The sequence below is a fragment of the Lissotriton vulgaris genome, chromosome 5 (genome assembly GCF_964263255.1).
Source record: "Lissotriton vulgaris chromosome 5, aLisVul1.2, whole genome shotgun sequence".
NCBI lineage: Eukaryota > Metazoa > Chordata > Amphibia > Caudata > Salamandridae > Lissotriton > Lissotriton vulgaris.
Genome location: NC_141693.1, coordinates 1,998,802,122 through 1,998,822,637, shown reverse-complemented (window position 1 = coordinate 1,998,822,637; position 20,516 = coordinate 1,998,802,122). Strand labels below are relative to the sequence as shown.

At 46.2% G+C, this 20,516-nt stretch overlaps 1 protein-coding gene across 1 annotated transcript in view; it reads right to left on the bottom strand.

The window, feature by feature from the left end:
- The window catches only part of MED27 (mediator complex subunit 27), a 939,037-nt gene that overhangs the window by 196,385 nt on the left and 722,136 nt on the right, over nt 1–20,516 (bottom strand). Inside the window, exon 5 of the mRNA XM_086924771.1 lies at nt 12,564–12,671. Within this exon, the coding sequence (XP_086780897.1) occupies nt 12,564–12,671 (108 nt within the window). The remainder of the gene's footprint in view (nt 1–12,563; nt 12,672–20,516) is intronic.

Genomic DNA, 20,516 nt, shown 5'->3' with positions numbered 1-20,516 from the left:
AGAGAAGCTTGTCTCTGCAGAAGAGAAGCTTGTCTCTGCAGACCAGAAGCTTGTCTCTGCAGACCAGAAGCTTGTCTCTGCAGACCAGAAGCTTGTCTCTGCAGAAGAGAAGCTTGTCTCTGCAGAAGAGAAGCTTGTCTCTGCAGACCAGAAGCTTGTCTCTGCAGACCAGAAGCTTGTCTCTGCAGAAGAGAAGCTTGTCTCTGCAGAAGAGAAGCTTGTCTCTGCAGACCAGAAGCTTGTCTCTGCAGACCAGAAGCTTGTCTCTGCAGAAGAGAAGCTTGTCTCTGCAGACCAGAAGCTTGTCTCTGCAGAAGAGAAGCTTGTCACTTGCAGACCAGAAGCTTGTCTCTGCAGACCAGAAGCTTGTCTCTGCAGACCAGAAGCTTGTCTCTGCAGACCAGAAGCTTGTCTCTGCAGACGTTATTCTGAGCCTGAATACTAAAGTCCTTGCATCAGATTGTAGTATAGATATCAGAATGTAAGGAGGAATCTGTTCCTCTGCCGGGCACATGGAATCACTCCCTAGCCCTTGTCAAGCTAGAGGGGAATATTCCGGTATAATGGCCGACTTCACCTTCCGAGTTTGCTGCTCATGCCCGGTTCAACTTGAAATACCTTTCAGAGGTAGGGGCTGCAGCTTTAGAAGACATTACCAGCTTGACCCTGGAAGAGGCACTAGTGGAACCAGTGGACATAAGCTGCACAAAATCGGACTCAATTTACTAAGAATGGACAAGTAAGCAAACAGGTTTCGTAAATGTCAGCCGGGCCAGTCAGTAAGAAGTTGCTGTGTCATGAGCTGGCAAAATGTCGTTATGTATTACTGCTCACTGCTGATATTTAATGTGATCTGCAGGTCATGTTATGAAAGGCTGGGTTATTAGCATTTGTAATGTGCCAACTCACCCCTAGAGGGGTTTCCTGTGGCAGAATAGATTCAATTCTTTGCACTGGACTAATAAAAGGGGCCTTGCTAAAAAACAGAGGCAGCTAAAACAACCAGGTTTTAGTTATTTTCTACATAAAGTAAGGCTTGCAACCATACGGTTATTCAAAAGGAAGGCGGTTCCAATGGTAATCCGCCTGGTAGGAAAAAAGCGGGGACGTGCTCTAGCCCGAATAATTCAGAAAGTGTATGATGTAGGCTGGTTAGCAGATCTTATAGCTCTTGTCGGACTTTAGAGTCAGATTCTGATTTGTAAGTACGACGGGCTTAACAACTTGAGGGCTCTATGTGTGTGACACAGCAGCTTAAACACAGTCCGTTCACGAACCAGCATCCAGTGGAGAGTCCGGAGCATATCCATGGGCGAAGACCCAGGAGGAAGATTGCACACCTGGCGGAGTGTTCTGAACAACCGACTTGTGAGACGAGTAATAGTTCTATGGTCAGGTTTGACAGCGCCGCGGTTTAGAGACATTAATGTGACCAACACTAGGGAGGGGCTTTGGCACTACACATGTGGGGAAGTAGGAGCACATGTTTTATTGGGCAGATGTGTGCTGCCGAAAAAAGTGCTTGCCCTCTATGCAACTGAGACCACTTTGATTCTTTATCCAACTGCCTAAGCTTGAACTTTCAGGAGCATTTTGCTTATGTATCCAGCTGCCTGAGTTTGAGCGTTCAGGGGCCACTGTAATGCTATTAAAGTATCTTAGATAACTAGAACATGTATGGCATTTTTTTCTGGCTGTAGCACAGGAGGGTGGAGGGCAGTAATTAAAATACATGGATTTCTAAGTCTGGCTTAACAGTGCATTAATAAGCGAGACCTATTGGCATTGCAAATGCTTGTTTGTTACTGCGTCCCAAATGTTAGATACAAAGGATGAAAGGGACACCTGAGCTTTAACCTTACGTTCAACCCAATCATGTCAGGGGAAAATCAGATTAAAGAGAGGGAGATGGGGGCAAGGAATCAGAGGAATGTTGATCAGCAGAGCGGAGAGGAGGATATCAAACCTGAAGGGTGGTACGAAGGTTCATGCGACACCAATGGATGTTAGTACCATGTGTTAAATGCTCTCTAGAACATGATAAATTAATTACTGACCTAGCTCATAATTATAGAGGGGCAGGTTCATCTTCAGGGGCAGACCTGGGAGTTCTGTAGACACACAAAGATATAACTAGAAGAGGACTGGGCCTGTCTGCTTAGCAGGATTCTCTTAGTGAGCAAGAGATGCAAAAGTGTTCTCCAGTGAGCAAGAGATACATACACCTCCTGAGGTTGTGACTCTGGCTCCTCCAGGTGATCCATCTCAACAGCTTCGGCAGGATCTCCTTCGATGTTCAATGGATTCAACATTGGTGAGCCCTCAGATGGGACACAAAGCCCAGATCTTGAGGTTTAATCCATAACACAGTGCCCAATCTGGAGGATATAACACTGTGTCCAGTTCTGGAGGCCTCATCTAGAAGAGCACAGAGCTCAGATCTGGAGGCTACTTCTACAACATTGTGTCCACTTCTGCAAGCCACATCGGATGCACAGTGACCAGGTTTAAAGTATGGTTTCCAGTCCTGGGGGTTTCATCTAGAATACATTGCTGAATGCGTAGGCTACGTCTATAGCATTGTGTCCAGTTCCAGAGGCATCATCAGAAGCACGGCACCCTGATTTGGAGGCTACTTCTAGAGCACTATGACCAGTTCTGGAGACCACAGCATCACAACAGTGCCCACATCTGGAGGCTGTGTCTAGATCACTGTGTGCCAATATGGAAGCAATTTCTTCAAGTGGCTAACAGTGGTCAGACACAGCCCAAAGGAGTGGGCCAGGATGTGACCAGGTTAGAATCAGAATAACATAACATGTGTATTTGGATAGCACACGTTCACCCGTAGGTATCTTGGTGCTGAATAACAGATGTTTATCGTTACCCACCTCAATGGTACTCATTTTATCGACCTCAGATGGATGAAAGGCTGAGTGGACCTGCCGGGATTTGAACCTGTGACCATGAGGTCGAACACAGGCCCCATCAGTGGAGGCATTAGCCCACTGAGCCACCAGACCTGGCTGTCCATAGAAACAGCAAATCAGAACAGCGCAAAGGTATTTATGTGCATGGAAACAACAGACCAGATGCGCTGAGTGTTCTTTAAATCCATGGAAACAACAGACTATAATGGCCCTGTGGTCTTTACACATGCAGAAAAGGAATGGTTGGTAGGTTAGTTGGGTCCAGCAGCGGTCTTTACACCCATGAAAACAACAGACAAGATGGGCCCAGTAGACTTAATATCCGTGGAAACAGACTCAATGGGTTGTTATGTTCTGTAGATGTTATGTTATTCTTTGGATGACTTGATGTTCCATATGGAATGTGGTACATGAAGTCAGAGAGAGAGATCAGCGAGATAAGCTGGAGAGAGGTCATCTCACCAGGCGGCTTCAAGATTAATAAAGAGTGTACTTCAACTGCCCTGTTCCTGCGTTTATGTACCTCCTACACTCAACAATTTGGTGATGAACTTAAAGCCGGTGCCCACACGAAGCATCCAAGCAAGTAATTCTTTGTTGCGCCCGAGCGGAGGAATTATGAGTCAATTCATAATTTGGGACAAAAAAGATGGCACGTCTAGAACTCAAACCGGAGGGTGAGTTTATCTGAATCCTGGCAATGCGTTTTGTTTCTCGGACGAGGCTCTTGCTCCTTTTGTCTCTACCTCCAAATCATTATCTTTAAAAGACGCAGATGTTGCAGCTCAAGACCTGATGGATTCTATTGCTAATGCAGTGGAACAACTTGCCCCCTCATCTCTGCGCTATGTTGCTCGCCGGAAACCTACGGCACCTTGGTTTTCTGATCAGTTGCGACTCTTGAGGCAGAGATGTAGGAGTAGTGAGAGAAACTGGAGGAAATCTTGGGACCCTAACGACCGTGAGGCCCACAAGTCTGCACTGCGGGAATATAAACGGAGAGTGGTGACAGAGAAGCAGGAGTACTTCTCCAACCTCACAAGCTCCCTCTCCTCCTCTAGGGAGCTCTTTAAAATCGCTGACACCTTATGCTCCCTGCAACTACCAGATCCCGTAGTCAGTTCACAAGAACTTTGTAATAACATCTCCGACTTCTTTCACAATAAAATTCTGGATATACATACCTCTTTGGAAGCCCAGTGCCAAGCGCTGGACCAAATCGTTCCACCTGTCATTTACAGCCTTGACTCCCTAGGTACAGACCCTTCCCGTTCCCTTGTAGAATTTCCTTCTTTATCCTTGGAGGGACTGAACCTGTTGCTGGATAAGACTAAATTTGCTTCCCCCCTGGATCCTCTACCTCTGAAAAAACTTAAAGAGTGTAGAAACTGCCTTCTTCCCCCTATGCTTGAGATAATGAATAAGGCTATTATCCAGGGTTCTTTTCCATCTGTATGGAAGAAGGCTATTGTGAAGCCTCTCCTCAAGAAGCCCTCCCTCGATCCGGCCCTTTTGAAAAATTTTAGGCCGATCTCCCTTCTTCCTGCCCCCGCCAAGATGCTTGAGGCGCATCTTAATTTTCATCTGTCTTCTTTCCCTGAGTCATCCGGATACCTTGACTACACGCAACATGGTTTTAGAAAACACCACAGCACCGAGTCCGCCCTCACCTATGTAGTCGATAATATCCGACGCAAAGTGGACTCTGGTCTTACCACAGTTTTGGTTTTGCTGGACCTCACGGCCGCGTTTGACACCTTATCCCCGGCCATTCTTACATCTCGGCTGAGGGAAGCTGGTGTCACGGGGTCGGCCTTGAGTCTCCTCAATTCCTTCCTGTTGGAAAGAGAGCAGAGAGTGATGCTTGGGAACCACCTCTCCCCTGCCAAGTCTTTGCAGTGTGGGGTGCCACAAGGGTCGGCTTTAAGTCCGACCCTGTTTAACATCTATGTGGCTCCCCTGGCAAGACTAGTAAGATCGCAGGGGATGGAGGTGGTGTCCTACGCAGACGACACCCAGATAATGGTGTCACTGGCTCACTCCTCCGTCAGGTCATCGGCTGCCAGTTTCAGGGTATGCATGCAGTATGTGGCAGACTGGATGACTATAAACTCCCTGAAACTGAACGGCGAAAAGACGGAGGTGTTGATTTTTGGGAAGGACCAAGATGCTTGGTCTGATGAGTGGTGGCCACCTTCTCTTGGCATCTGCCCCACTCCCTCCCAATCTGCCAGAAATCTGGGCGTAATATTCGATACCTCGCTCTCTATGACCCTTCAAGCCAACAGGACCGTGGCCACCTGCTGGGGTGTGATTAGGATACTCAATAAAATCCTTGGGTATCTTTCCCCCCAGGCTCGTAAACAGGTTGCAGTTGCCTTGGTAGGATCAAGGTTAGACTATTGTAATTCTCTGTACATGGAAGCCAATAAAAGTCTTGTTCACCGACTGCAGATAGTGCAGAATGCTGCAGCTCGGTTTGTCCTGGCCCTCCCTAAATCCTCCTCCGCTACTGCAGCCAGGAAAGAACTTCATTGGCTCCCTGTCCAACACAGAATTTCTTTCAAAATTCTGTGCTTGGTTTACAGAGCTTTGGCAGAGGCCCCTCGAGCGCCATTGGCTCCCTTCTCACGCGCTATGTCCCCACACGAGATCTTCGTTCCTCGGGACTCTGTCAACTGGTTGTTCCACGTGTTAAATTAGCCAGATGGGGAGCCAGAGCTTTTTCCGTGGTTTCCCCGAAGCTCTGGAATTCTACCCCTATCCAAATAAAAACCCTTCCCTCAATTGAGACATTTAAAAAGGCTCTTAAAACCTGCCTTTTCAAGAGGGCTTACCAATGAGAGAAGGCTGTAGAATGGGGGATTCTGCTGCGATATTTGACTTAGGCGCCTTGACGCCCATTGGGCTAAGTTCGCGCATGATAAGATGCGGTTCATTCATTCATTCATTCGTTTGAAGTTACACAAGATTTTGTCCCTATGGCTATGTTTTCAGACTAGTAGGGGAATGCGGCGTTTGAATTCAATTACGGTTACGCGCGCCTAACTGCTGTCCTGCGTGCCTAACCGCTGTCCCGCGCGCCTGCTGCTGCAGTCTGCCCGCTCCTTGTACTCAACGCATGACGTGCAAGGCATCTCGCCTCAGATCACTGCGAGGTTGCGCACGGCATTACGCACAGCAAATCACGAGGTCACGCTACGTGACCCCACCGCGCAGCCATTTTAGGAATATTACGTTTGTTAAGTAAGAATGATTGGTCCAAGCAGTTAATTCCTTGTCCGTGTGATGACTCCTCTTTACAATCACTACTCCACGTGACCCTCTTTTGTAAATTTTACACTGAACCTAGAAAGCGATGGCTGATCCCGATTTTAAAACTCCTGGGCCTTTGTCAATGTCGTCCTGCTCTCATGACCCTTCAGGTTTTGGAATCAGACTGCATTGCTATTAGTATTGCAAGGTTCCTAAAATTTTGTATCAGGCATAGAAAGAACCTGTAGATTGGGCTAACATGTAATTACGAACTTTTAAATGATTACAATTTTAATGCTATATTATCATGTGGTCTATTTCTCGGAGGGGACATTTTCACTTTGCACTTTACTAGCTACCGTAGAAGATATGCAATAAACCGTTAATTTTGTACATTTTAGATAAACTTTTGTAGACTTTTGCATACAACTTTTGTAAAGTCCCACTTTATTCTTTGTATTTGTATAACCCGGAAAGCCTAAAACCCCCTTCTGAAGGTGACTACCAGTGTAACTTGCACATTGTGACTTTTAGAGAAAAATTGCACTTTAATGCGTAATTTGCACAAGACGTTCTCCATTAAGAACAATCTGTCATTATTGTAATTTGTCAGCTAATTCCACTTTTTAATGTTAGTAATGTATCTTGGTTTATCATGTGGCCCATTTCCCGGAGGGGACATTCTATTTTGCATTTTATTGGTCACTCCTAGTAGACATACAATGAATTGTTTACTTCATCCATCTTAGAAAAACTCTAGCACTCTTTTGCATATAACTTCTTGTATTTGCATAACCCGGAAAGCTGAAAACCTCCTTCTAAAGGTGACCATTTGCGTAATTTGCAAATTGTGAATTTTAGAGAAGAATTGCACTTTAATTGCGTAATTTGCACAATACGTTTTCTATTAAGAACAATCTGTCATCTTTGTAAATTGTTAGCTAAATCTATCTTTTATTGTTAGGAATGCAGCCTGGTATGTGATGATTTTTAAAATGTTTTTAATTGTGATTGCTTATATGGTTTTGCAAAATATACAGAATAAAGCATATTTTGACTGACAAGTAACGAACGGAGAACACAGAAACCGAGGCATCGTATGGGGCTTCCAACAACTTGCACGCAGTAACTTTTCTCAAATTGATTTAAAAGACTATGCGAGTTTAGCAAAGGATAGAAACTCGTACCGGGGCGCGCTTATAGATATATATATTTTTTTTAACCTAAATTACTCAAAATCCACTGGAGCACATATCTTGAGACATAGCAAAGGCACATCGGGCTATCAGTCCCTACAATTTTGCCAAGTTTGGTGGAAATCCATTAAGCCGTTCGGGCTAAAAGTGAGTCCAACCGCCCTATGGAAATTAACATGGGGAAAACACGTTTTGGGGACCCCCCTTTAATTTCGGCCCCCGCTTGACGAATCCCCCCCAAACTTTCAGGGTACTCGTATATTCCTTCAGTTTCTCAAAATTAAAAGAAGAGAGAGAAGGAAATAAGGATTATTTACAAGTACCACCAAGTTCTTTTTACTATTTGGCAACACAACATTTCAGTATCTCTACTCCATTTGCAGTCTGGCCAGAAGGACCATAGCCTACGATAAAATGGATTGCATGAAAATATGCGGCTGCAATAGATGACTGGTAAAATGGCAGTAGTACAAAAGTAAAGAATCCTTCTGCATTCCTTGGGACCTTATGGTTTAAAAGTGTACAACCAAACGTTGGAAGCTGCAGTAGTGGGTGATACAAACGTTTTTAAAAGAGCATTGGAGGATCTTGACTGTTGCTTTGCCCACAAAGTGTGCATTGGAATGACTAGATATTAGTTTTTACAGCGCAAACAAGAGGTGGGGGAATCGGTGAACAGTTATGTTGCCTAATTTAAAGAAATTAGCAATAGATCGTAAATTTGCTGAGTTGCAAAATGATTTTATCAGGGATCGGTTAGTCATGCACATTAACAACCACACTATACAAGAAAGGTTGTGGGTCAATGGGGCCCCCCATTGGAGGATATCATAAATGCACGTGCGGCTGAAATGTCTGGCAGGTGTGCTAAGGAACTATTAACCCAGGACGGAAGGGTTCAGACTGTAGGTAAGGCAGTAGTTGGAGGATCAATCAGTAAACCAGCGTTCAAGACCTTCAATGCTCATTCAAAAATATCAAATAGGGAGAAGGTGGGTGGCAATAGATGTTACCGGTGTGACACTAGAGAACAAAAAAAGGGCAATGCTAAGTACATTTTAGAACAGGATAAGGGGAATGATGACGATGATGAATGCAATCAAAATGAGAAAGGGTATGACAGTGTGATGAATTTAACAAGTCAGCTTGCTTGTTGAGTGCGGCGCTGTGGCTACGGCGACTGACTCAGGAATATGGGGATTACGGTTCGATCCCCGGCACAGGCGGCAGATTAGCCCAGCACCATGTGACTCTGGGCAATAGCTTGCTTAATCTTCCCGACGGCCCCCAGAGACTAGAGACACTTGCGCTTTATAAATGTGGATTATTATTAGTGCACTAAAAACAAGCCAGTGTGTTGGAAGCGCATTGGGGGTGTTATATGTAAGATTTTTGCTGATTCTGGGTCACCATATACAATTATTAACGTAGAAATATGAAAAGAAAAGTTAATTGGATGAATTGGCAATCATTTATGTGAGCCGGATACACAACCCAAGGATACAGCGGAAAAAAGATCGAAATGATAGGTTACCAAAGGCTTACCTTTAGATTTAAGGACAGACAAGCGAGAGCTAAATTATACGTAGCAAAAAGAGGCCCACCGGTCCTTGGTTGGATTGATCAAGGAAAGCTACATATCATTTCGGATCCTAGTGGTCCAGAGCAAGTCAAAATAGTAGACAAAGGGACCAATGTAGCAAAGCATATGTTAAATTAGTTTTTAGCACATCTTTAGGTAACCTTAAGGGATTTGAACACGTATCATTTTAAAAACAGATGCCATCCCTAAGGCACACAAGACCAGGAACATCCCTATCACTATAGGAGAAGAGGTAGAAAAGGAAGTGGAGAAACTAGTTGAAACAGGAATAATTGAACCGATTAAATCTGCGGAGTGGATTTCTCCATTGGTTGTTGCCAGACACCACAACGGAAAGATCCGTTTATGTGTGGATTTGCGCCATTTAAATGACATCGTGATCGACCATTTCCAGCTTTTAAAAATCAATGAAATGGTGAGTTGTCTCAAGGGTGCCAAAATATTCTCCACAGTTGACTTCTGAGACGCATACCACCAAATGTCTTTGACATCTGAATCAAAAAGTACACAGCATTCATTACCCCATTTGGCTATTATCAGTTTAAAAGAATGCCCTTTGGACTAGCATCTGCGGACGTAGTTTTTCAAAGGCTTATGCTAAACCTATTTGGAAAGGAGGCCGGTACCAAGTTCTCCCAAGATGACATATTGGTCTTTGGTGGAGATAAAAGTAGTCATGACTCCAGGTTACGGAAAGTACGCAAAATTTTGGCAGGGAAAGCTTTGACTGTAGAAATTTTAAAATGCAAATTTGCAGGGGAAAAGGTGACATACTTAGGGCATGAAATCGGAAGCGAAGGAATCAGACCTAAAATTCACTCATCAATGCTATAAAGGATGCCCCAGTTCCAAGCAACAAGGATGAAAGAAGATCCTTTTTTAGGATTGGTGGAATACTGTTCGAAGTTTATTCCTAAGTTTTCCCAAAAAAGTTTCCATTTCGTCAACTTCTTAAAAACAAATCTACATTTCAATGGTGAAGGGATTGTCAAATGGAGTTTGACCAAATCACATACATTATTGATAAAATTCCCGCACTGGATTGTTTTGATCCAAATCTGAATTGTTGTGTCACCACAGATGCCAGTGGCAAGGGATTTGGAGCAGTCCTGACACGAAGGATACAGATGGCAAAGAACCCATTAAATCATTTGCATCAAGAGCTCTGTCATCTACAGAATAGAAGTATCCTATCATAGAAAGGTAAGCCTTAGGATGTATCTGGGCTTTGGACCATTTTAGAGCATTTGTTTGGGGAAAACCTGTTACCACATTGTGCAACCACAAGCCTCTTGTGAAATTACTAACGACCAAAGGAACAGTCAGTGCATCAGCAAGAATCGCCAGGCTACCAATGAGAATGCAAGACTACATACATAAATTGATATCTCTACCTGGCAAAGACAATGAAGCGGCTGATTGCCTCTCTAGATTGCCTGCTAAGTTAGAAGAATGTGAAGATGAGGTTTGGAATGGTTTCCAAGTTGCATTCGTACATGCTGAGGGCGGTAATGCTATGTGCAAACAAGAGTGGCTGAGTGAATATGAAAAGGACAGCATACTAGTCCAGGTCAAGGAATGTATAGATGGCAATTGGCCGAGAGAAAATGAGTTAACAGCGGAAATCAAACCTTTTTTGGGAGATTAGGTCCCAACTTACTGTGGATAATGGTACCATTACGAGGAGAGAGAGAATAATTCCTCCACAGAGACTACGAGAAAGTATAATTGCTTTGTGCTAAGAGGGCCATTCCGGCATGGTAAGGACTAAGTGCTTACTAAGGAGTTTTGTTGGGTGGCCGAATGTGGTTGTGAAAGCTGAGAGATTTGTAAGGAAATGCTTCACTTGTGCTGGTACTGATATATCATTGAAGACTTTTAGACCTCCCATGAATGATAATTTTGTTCCCAAACAACCTTGAGAAATAGTAGCAATCGATTTTGTAGGACCTGTTGGAGAAGAGCAGCAGTCCAATATTCAAGATGGCCAGTGGTTGAAGTGGTCTATCAAGCTGACACACATTCGGTTCTGGAATTTCTGTATAAGGTTTTTGTTTTGGAAGGATTACCAAGAACTGTTTTAAGTGATAGTTGAGTGCAATTCACTTCAAATGCATCCAATGAATACTTTTAAAAACTAAGTGTGATCCATAAGACCACCTCCGTTTACAACCCGAGCTGTAATGGTATGGTTGAGAGGGTCAGCGAGTTGTGAAGGGGTTGAGTGGTCTTTATAGCAATGGCAACAACAGACTAGATCTGCCCAGTGGTTTTTCTATCCATGGCAACAACAGACTAGATGGGCCGGGAAGTTTTTCTAACCATGGAAACAACAGACTAGATGGGTTGAGCATCCTTTCTATCCGTGGAAACAATAGACTAGATGGGCTGCGCAGTCTTTCTATCTGTGGCAAAAACAGACTAGATGGGCTGAGCAGTCTTTCTATCTATGGAAACAACAGACTAGATTGATCGAACAGTCTTTCTCTTCATGGGAACAACAGACTAGCTGGGCCAGTGGTCTTTCTATCCATGGAAACAACTGAGTACATGGGCCGCGCGGTCTTTAATTCTGGAGAAACAAAAGACTTGTTGGGCAGCTCAGTCTTTCTATCTGAGGAAACAGCAGACTAGATGGGCCGAGCACTCTTTCTATCCATAGAAACATGGTTTGTGATCTTTATATCCATAGAAACAGCATATTAGAGGGGCCCAGTGGTCTCTATATCCATAGAACAGCGGACCAGATGGGCCGAGCAGTCTTTAATTCCGTGAAAACAACAGGCTAGATTGGCCTAGGAGTGTTTATATCCATGGCAACAACAGACTAGATGGGCCGAGCACTCTTTCTATCCATAGAAACATGGTTTGTGATCTTTATATCCATAGAAACAGCATATTAGAGGGGCCCAGTGGTCTCTATATCCATAGAACAGCGGACCAGATGGGCCGAGCAGTCTTTAATTCCGTGAAAACAACAGGCTAGATTGGCCTAGGAGTGTTTATATCCATGGCAACAACAGACTAGATGGGCCGAGCACTCTTTCTATCCATAGAAACATGGTATGTGATCTTTATATCCATAGAAACAGCATACAAGAGAGACCCAGTGGTCTCTATATCCATAGAACAGCGGACCAGATGGGCCGAGCAGTCTTTAATTCCGTGAAAACAACAGGCTAGATTGGCCTAGGAGTGTTTATCTCCATGGCAACAACAGACTAGATGGGCCCAGCGGTCTTTATATCCATGGAAACAACAGACTAGATGGGCCCAGTGGACTTTATATCCATGGAAACAACAGACTAGATGGGCCCGTGGTCTTTATATTCATGGAAACAGCAGACTAGATGGGCCCTGTGGTCTTTATATCCATGGAAACAGCAGATTGGCTGCGGGGTCTTTACACACGCAGAAAAGGCACGCTAGATTAGACGGGTCCAGTCAGTGTCTTCGTATACACGGAAGGGGGAGACCACAAGGGTGTTCTGCTGGGTATTCTGCCAGACTGAGACAACATTTACCCCATCAGAGTACCATAAACACTCCTGCTTACCCTAGGTCTGGTCAGAGACTCACCTTGCCATCTTCTGTGTACACATTTTCATGATATCCTTTCACCACAGTGCGGTCAATGAATAGACTGCGCATGACCATAACCACCTTGAGCACCTTCCCAAGGGTCACCTGGAGTGAGAGAGACAAACAAAGATCACATGAATTAGAGCACAGAAACCCTTCCTCCAGTCAACTACCAGGAGAGAGAGAGAGAGAGAGAGAGACATGAGAGGAGCTGGAGGATAGAGCAAAGGAACCTGAGATAAGGGGATGGGGAGAGAGGGAGAGAGAGAAATCAGAGTAGTGGGGGGATAGAGCAAAGATACCTTAGAGAAGGAGAGAGCTACATCAGAGAAGCTGGGGGATAGAACAAAGGAACCTGAGACAAGGAGCGAGAGATATCAGAGGAGCAAAGGAACCCGAGACAAGGAGCGAGAGATATCAGAGGAGCAAAGGAACCCGAGACAAGGAGCGAGAGATATCAGAGGAGCAAAGGAACCCGAGACAAGGAGCGAGAGATATCAGAGGAGCAAAGGAACCTGAGACAAGGAGCGAGAGATATCAGAGGAGCAAAGGAACCTGAGACAAGGAGCGAGAGATATCAGAGGAGCAAAGGAACCCGAGACAAGGAGCGAGAGATATCAGAGGAGCAAAGGAACCCGAGACAAGGAGCGAGAGATATCAGAGGAGCAAAGGAACCCGAGACAAGGAGCGAGAGATATCAGAGGAGCAAAGGAACCCGAGACAAGGAGCGAGAGATATCAGAGGAGCAAAGGAACCTGAGACAAGGAGCGAGAGATATCAGAGGAGCAAAGGAACCTGAGACAAGGAGCGAGAGATATCAGAGAGGCTGCAGGATAGAGTACAGGAACCTGAGACAAGGAGTGAGAGACCGAGACATCAGAGTAGCTGCAGCATTGAGCAAAGATACCTGAGACAAGAAGAGAGAGAGAGAGACATCAGAGGGACGGGAGAAAGAGCAGAGGAACGAGACACCGGCGACTTACTGACGGACGGGCAGGTACCGGGTGTCGAGAGGGACAAGCGAATACACTCACCCTAATAACCACAGTGAGGACGCGGCCCACCATTCTGAATCTAGGGGTTGGGTATAGGAACTCAAACTAGACGTTCCGACTAGTGCAGAGACGCATCAACACCTGATTATAGGTACAGCAGGAGTACAGGGCGTCTTTTCCCTGATTCCTGAGCACTTTTTCTTGTTTTTTAATTTCCCGGTCTGACAAAGCGCCCCTGGATTTTTTAGGGACCACCGTTAAGTGTGAAACATGTTGACCCTCTCTTCCTTCCACACACACTCACACGGATTCTGAGAGCAGCAGGAAGACATTCATTCCCCCTCTACATTTGTTTCAAAGAGGTGCTCCACATCTGGTTTGTTTTAGCCTTACCTTCCGGACCCCTGAATAAAACTTGCCTCTGGGTACCGTTAAAGTAATTTTAACTCACTCACTCACTGTCCAAGGCTCACACACCCACATGCACAACTAACGGCTGTGTCTCCTTAAAAGATCTCCGATAACGTTCCCTCTCGCGGGGCCCTTGGAAAGTAGCACCCGATGATGAAGCATGACACTTGCAAGGGTGTGTGAGGGCACTATATTCAAAAGAAGTAATTGCCTAACCGTTTTTAGATAACCCGACTATATTGAAAGAGACCACTCTGACGCCTCTTTTCCAACCGCAATAGGTTGCTATATTCTCTGCCTTTAGGAATAGTTACCCCTTCGAGAATACTACAAGGAGCGAGAGACAGAGACATCAGCGGAGCTGGGGGATTGAGCAAAGGAGTTAAGACAGAGAGAGACATCATAGAAGCTGGGTCAGAGCACAGAAACCCATGCTACCGGTCAATGCCAGGAGACAGAGAAAGGAAGGCCTGGGAGCAGCTACGGGTTAAAGCAAAGGAACAAGAGAGGTAGAATGGGAAGCAGATGGCACAGAAGCTGGGTTTAATATCAGACAGCCCTTCCCTAGTCAAATATCAAGAGGAAGACAGAGAGGCATCAGAGGAGCTGGAACATTGAGCAAAGCAACCAGTCAGAGAGCCAAAGAGACATCAGAGGAGCTGGGTGTTATAGCAAAGGAACCAAGAGAGAGACATCAGAAGGTGGGTGTTATAACAAGGGAACCAAGAGAAAGAGACGTCAGAGGAGCTGGGTCTTATACCAAAGGAACAAAGAGAGAGAGAGAGAAACATCTGAGAAGCCAGGTGTTATATCAAAGGATCCAAGACAGAGAAAGAGAGAGACATCAGAGGAACTAGGTGTTATAGCAAAGGAACCAAGAGAGAGACATCAGAGGAGCTGAGGGATAGAACGAGGGAACCAAGAGAGAGAGAGAAAGACATCAGAGGAGATGGGTGTTATGGCAAAAGGAGAGAGAGAAGAAGCAGCTGCTGAGGTTTGTAAGTGGTGAGCTTGGCTTGGTCTTGGAAGGGGGAGTTGGACAGAAAAAGGAGCAAAAAGGCAGGAAAATGTGCAGAAAAGGCACAAAAGGATCAGAAAAGGAGCAGAGTGGGTGCAAACAGAAGGCAGCAGAGAGTAGCGGACTGATGGGCAAGCTGGACAGGAGAACTGTCACAAGGGGAGCTGGCTCGAGGACAAGAGACGGAGAAAACCTCTTTTAGTAGTATTTAATTCATTCCCTGTTAGACCTGGCACCTTGGCGTGAGTCGTCCTTTCACTTTTTGCTGATGTGCCTCATGTGTTTTGCTGGTGTTAGCTGCTCAGGGCACTGTGCCACTGCCAATCAGTGCCACTGTCAATCAGTGCCACAGTGCAAGTGCTCCCTATGAAAGTGTATATGTGATTGGATTCCCTGATTGGCTTATTTGGTTTACTGTCAAACCCCAGTAAAGTGTACCAGGAGTGCCAGGGCTTGTAAATCCAAATGCTGCTAGTGGGCCTGCAGCACTGGTTGTGCCACCCACAGAAACAGCCTTGTAAAATGTGTCTAGGTCTGCCATTGCAGAACCTGCGAGCAGTCTGGTACTGTCATGCTGGCTGGGCAAGTGCACCCACTTGCCAGCCCTAAACCTTCCCTTTACTTCATGTATGTCTCCCCTATGGTAGGCCCAAGGGCAGTGTGCACTGTAAGCATATGGTAGGACATGCCCTGATGTGTGTGACATGTCCTTATAGTGAATTACAGCCATTTTCGTTTTTCACTATTGTAAGGCTACCTGTTCTCATAGGCCAGAATGGGCTGCTGGAAATTTTACACTCTATAAACCCAGCAGGCTCAGGGAACATGGTAGAAATTCGAGTTTGGTATGCCTGAACTCAGATAAATTAAGATTTAGCAAAGTTTATTATAATGTTCTGTGTTTGCTAATACCACTTTTAGAAAGTTGGTATTTGCTTGCCTAACCATTTCAGCCCGCCTCTGCTCTTATGTGTATCTGCTGTCTGGTTTGTGTGAGTGACAGGGCTGGGGAATTCCAGGAGACAGTCTGGGCAGCCAGGTGGTGAATAGAAAGATTACACCAGGATGGGTGGGAGGAGTTCCCCTTGACTCTGAATAGGTCTGTGCTCTGCCACCACAATGCTGGCTCCACCTCCTGTGGAGCGTCTCATGTCTCTGCCCTGCACACTGTAAAGACAAGCCAGAGACACCACAACAAAGTGCTCCAGAACCGGACTGAACAAGGCACAGGCCCCCTGGCCTGTAAGAACAAAAGATTTGCTGTATAAATGTAGGAGCCCTGATCCTAAGAAATCAGACCCTGTTTACTCCAAGAAGAACCTCTGCCCGACGAGAAGGACCTGGAAAAGCTGCATGGAGGAGTACTGTCTCTGATCTGAGAGACTGGCCTGTGGTGGGTACCTTGCTGCAAGAAGGAGAAGAAAAGACAGAAGTGACTTTGTTCTACTTGTGCATCTCTAAAACAATCTCCAAGGGCTTGTGTGTGAGCTTGCCCCCTGAACTGAGCCCCAGGACCATTGGGCTCTACCTCCCTGGAGAGAAGCTGCTGAGTGTGCTGCAGTTCCCGGCAGTGCTGACGGAGAAAGTGAGCGCGCCCCGTGAATGTTCGGCGCGCACTCTGAGGAGACTGGTGCGCACTTGTCCCACCGAGCAATGCGACTTCTGCCTGTTCGAGCCGTAGCTCGCAATGTAAGGACCAGCCCGCCTGGCCCGAGCACCGTGACTGCCGCCTGTCCGAGCCGTAGCTCACAACATAAGAAAGGACTTTGCCTGGGGCCCGCATCTTCCCCCTTCGCATTGTCCTGCTGGATGCGCCCTCTGCTGCTCTTGTGAAAAGGGCCGCGGCACCTAGGGCGGATGAGCACGTCTCCTTCCTTCGGAGCGTATATCCGCCTCGCATCACATTCCGGCAACCCCTCTCCAGGTACGGCGAGGTCGCCGCACCTAAGTGCCCTGGACTAATAAAGCATCGCCCCCTCTCGAGTAAAGTGACTGTGTGCCCACCCGAGCAGTAGCTCGCAACACAAGAGGAGAGCACCGCCGCGTGGAAGTCCGGCCTTCCTTGCATCGACCCCCCCCACTTCTTAAGGTACTGTGTAGGAGCCGAATTTGGTGTGCCGCGCATCGGACACGAAGCGTCCGCTGCGCACAATAGACTCTGTGGTTACCGCATCCCCGTACGAGGCGTACTAGAAGAGGTACGCCCCGTACTTGGTGTGCTGCGCAGGAGAAATGAAGCATCCGCTGCACACGCCAGACTTTTGTTTGATCCTACATCACCGTACGAGTCAAATTAAGGGAAATACGACTCACACAGTTTGAATTACGCATTCCTGAAGAACTCTTTCTTCTTAAACAGTATGGTGGCCTAACCTAAAGTGTTACTGAGACTTGTGGTAAACCTGATAAAAAAGATAGTATTTTTTTAATATACAACTAGACTGGTGTCCATTTGTAGTGTGTCATCTGATTACTGTATATTGTCACAAATGCTTAACCCATAAACGCCCCGAAGTTTTAGCCTTGCCTGCTCGCGCCACACTGTCTAGAGGGTGAGCAGGGGTTATTTTTAGGAGTAAGTCCCTTGCCCTGACTAGAGGAGAGGGTCCCCGTTTGCCACAAGCACTCGCCTGTGTCAACCAGAGACCCCCAATTCTAACATTCCCCTACTCTTGCAGCAATAGCAGCAGAATACCAAGGTAGGATGACTTCCAGGAACAAGGTGAGGTCTCCCATTACTGGTCTTTAGCGAAAATAAACAAACTACTTCAAAGTCACACATCGACATAGTTACACATGGCTGAACCCAAACCTACAGGATGGAGAGACCTGAAGGTTAGACCTCAAGGGACCATGCTCGTAAGACCTGACCAATCACTGCCACTTTACAGCACTTAGGGATGAATAGAACATTCACAGTAGCCAGAAGTTCACAGGCTTATTTTCATTACATGCGGTGCTTCACCACTGCCCAATTCAACTCAACATGAATCCACTGAGGTGGAACATGCCGTATCATCAGATCCAGCTGTTGTGTCTTCATACCGGACAATTCACCTTCAGTTTATGATGCCATTTCCAAACTGCAAAAAATAGTCACTGAGATACATCAAACCCAGGAACATGGACTTAGACAGGATGGTTCTGGAACTTTTTTTCTGTATGGGGTCTGAAAATATTGTCGGCCGTGTTCATAATTATTGCAATTCTCTTCTCGTGTTGTTTATGTATTCAATGTGGATCAATGCTTTTTTTCTTCTGTATTTCCACTTTTACTACTTGTGTACCGTCTAAGACGAATGTCCAAAATGCAAATGCCCGTTTAGAAAAAGAATGAGAAATCTGTGAAATTATGTTAATTGATATTTATGATGCCTATCATACCCCTTAGAAGGGACGAGAGAATGTCTTAGCTTATGCTAAAAGGTCGTCTGTGGAAACGTGTAATATTTTCATTAGCATAACCAACAGCCATTTTGGCTGTGGTGTCCATTTCATTTCCTTCTTAATTCTTTCGTCCTCTGCTGTTCGCCTTTTCACTCGGCTTGTGCCATCTATTTTAGTTGATCTCCTGACATGGCTAAGCAATGTACGTACTGGGGGTTTGTAGCTGCCAGTGCACCTGATCTTAGATATTATCTGTTGACTGCTGCCATAAGCATTCCTGCTCGCCCTCCCTATTTGCTGACCAAATGGTTATCCATTTGCCCTTGTTTTCTGATAGCTATTTGTAAACTTGTTCCTTCCATTTCTGTCCATATGCTTACATTGCAGAAAAAGAGTATATAAAGACCATGGTCTGTGAGTTCAGGGGACCTCCTCCTACAACACTTGAGAGTGTTGTGTGAACGTGGTCCCACTCATGAGTGATTAATAAACTTGTGATTTTATTCCAACTCTAGTGCCGATCTCTTTTTGTTAGTTTTTGGAACCTGTGCACAAGAGGGTGACCCTGCACCAGTGTGCTCACTTTTGGGTACATTTCCACATATATATACACACACACACACACACACACACAGATATGGTAGGACCCTTCAACCCTGACCTCCCCCCGCCCTCCACCTTACAGTCTCTGATGGGAACAGGCAGCTGTCCCCCTCCTGTGCTGCCTGACAGAAACAAATACATGAATTAAATTAAATCAGTTCAGTCTCCAGAGATGCTGTGAATGGAGGGTATATGTGCATTAAAGAATGGCCTGACCTTTGTCCCATAAACCAGGACATTTACCTAAAATTAAGGAAAGTGTTGGGACTCCAGACAGTCCTCTTAAAACAGGGACTGTCCGGGGAAATCCAGGACGGCTGGTCACCCTACCCATCCCTCACTATTCCGGGGTCTGAGTTCTTCATCATCACCAGAGCTGCTGCTGAGGCAGCTAGCACATACCCTTCACAGCTCATACCCGAGCAGCCGGGCCCACATGAGGGAGCCCGCCCTCAGCTCCCTTCCTTGCAGCGCCTTTCCGCAGGCCTTGCTAATCAGACCTGGGCGCCTCTCTCTGCCCCCTGCAGTCACTGCATCACTCGGCTGTGTTACACCCCATGCACTAAACACACACACACCCCGCATGCAGCTGCGGTCAGCCAACGCATGCCGTCGGATACAGCTGGGCCCAAGCAGGGCTGGGAAGTTTGAAACCTACAGACGTAACCTTAAAAAGTCTGTACTCCGCGCCTGCCCTGAAATGTGTGCGCTTGGGCAGACGCGCTGACGTAGATATCAAACTCCATGTCTCTTACAACAATATTCAAATCCGATGCCCCCACGGCCAGCCCTAAGTCTGTGCTTCAGGCGCTGACCGAGTTGTGCTGTCCGAGTCTATCCCCAGAACCAGAGGGACCGGAAGTGCTGGCCAAGATGTACAAAAGAGAAAGCTATCTCAACATCAGAGAAGTCTGGTCAATGCACAGAAACACCTTCCCATGGGCCAAGATACATCACACAAGTAGGAGGCAGAGCACAAGAAGGAGAGGTAGAAAAGAGGAGAGGAGTGGAGTGGGGTGAACGATAAAGACATCAGATGAGCAGGGGGCATAGGAAAGGACCCAGAGAGAGGCATTTGAGGAGAAGAGGGGCAAAGCAGAGAATCACCTCTCATAGGGTCATCTGTCAGGAGAGAGCAAGATAGACAGAGCGGGGGAGAGAGAGGGAGACCTCAGATGAGATTGGGCACAGCACAGAAACAGCTCTCATAGGGTCATCTGCTAGGAGCTAGAGGGTGGAGAGACAACAGAGAAGCAGCAGCTAGAACACAGTGACCTCTTCCCCATGGCCAGGGCTAGGGCTAGGAGAGTGACACAGAGATCAGAGGAGCAGGGCACAGAGTAGATAAACTAATACCCAAGAGCTATCTGCAGGGAGAGAGGGAGAGAGCGAGACAGATAGCAGAGGAAGTGGGGCCAGGCACTCAAAGCTCTTCCTCAGTCACCTGCCAGGAAAGACAAGAGAGAAAGAGAGAGACATCAGATGAGCTGGGGTCAGAGCACAGAACTTACTTTATTTAGGAGAAGAGAGGGCAGT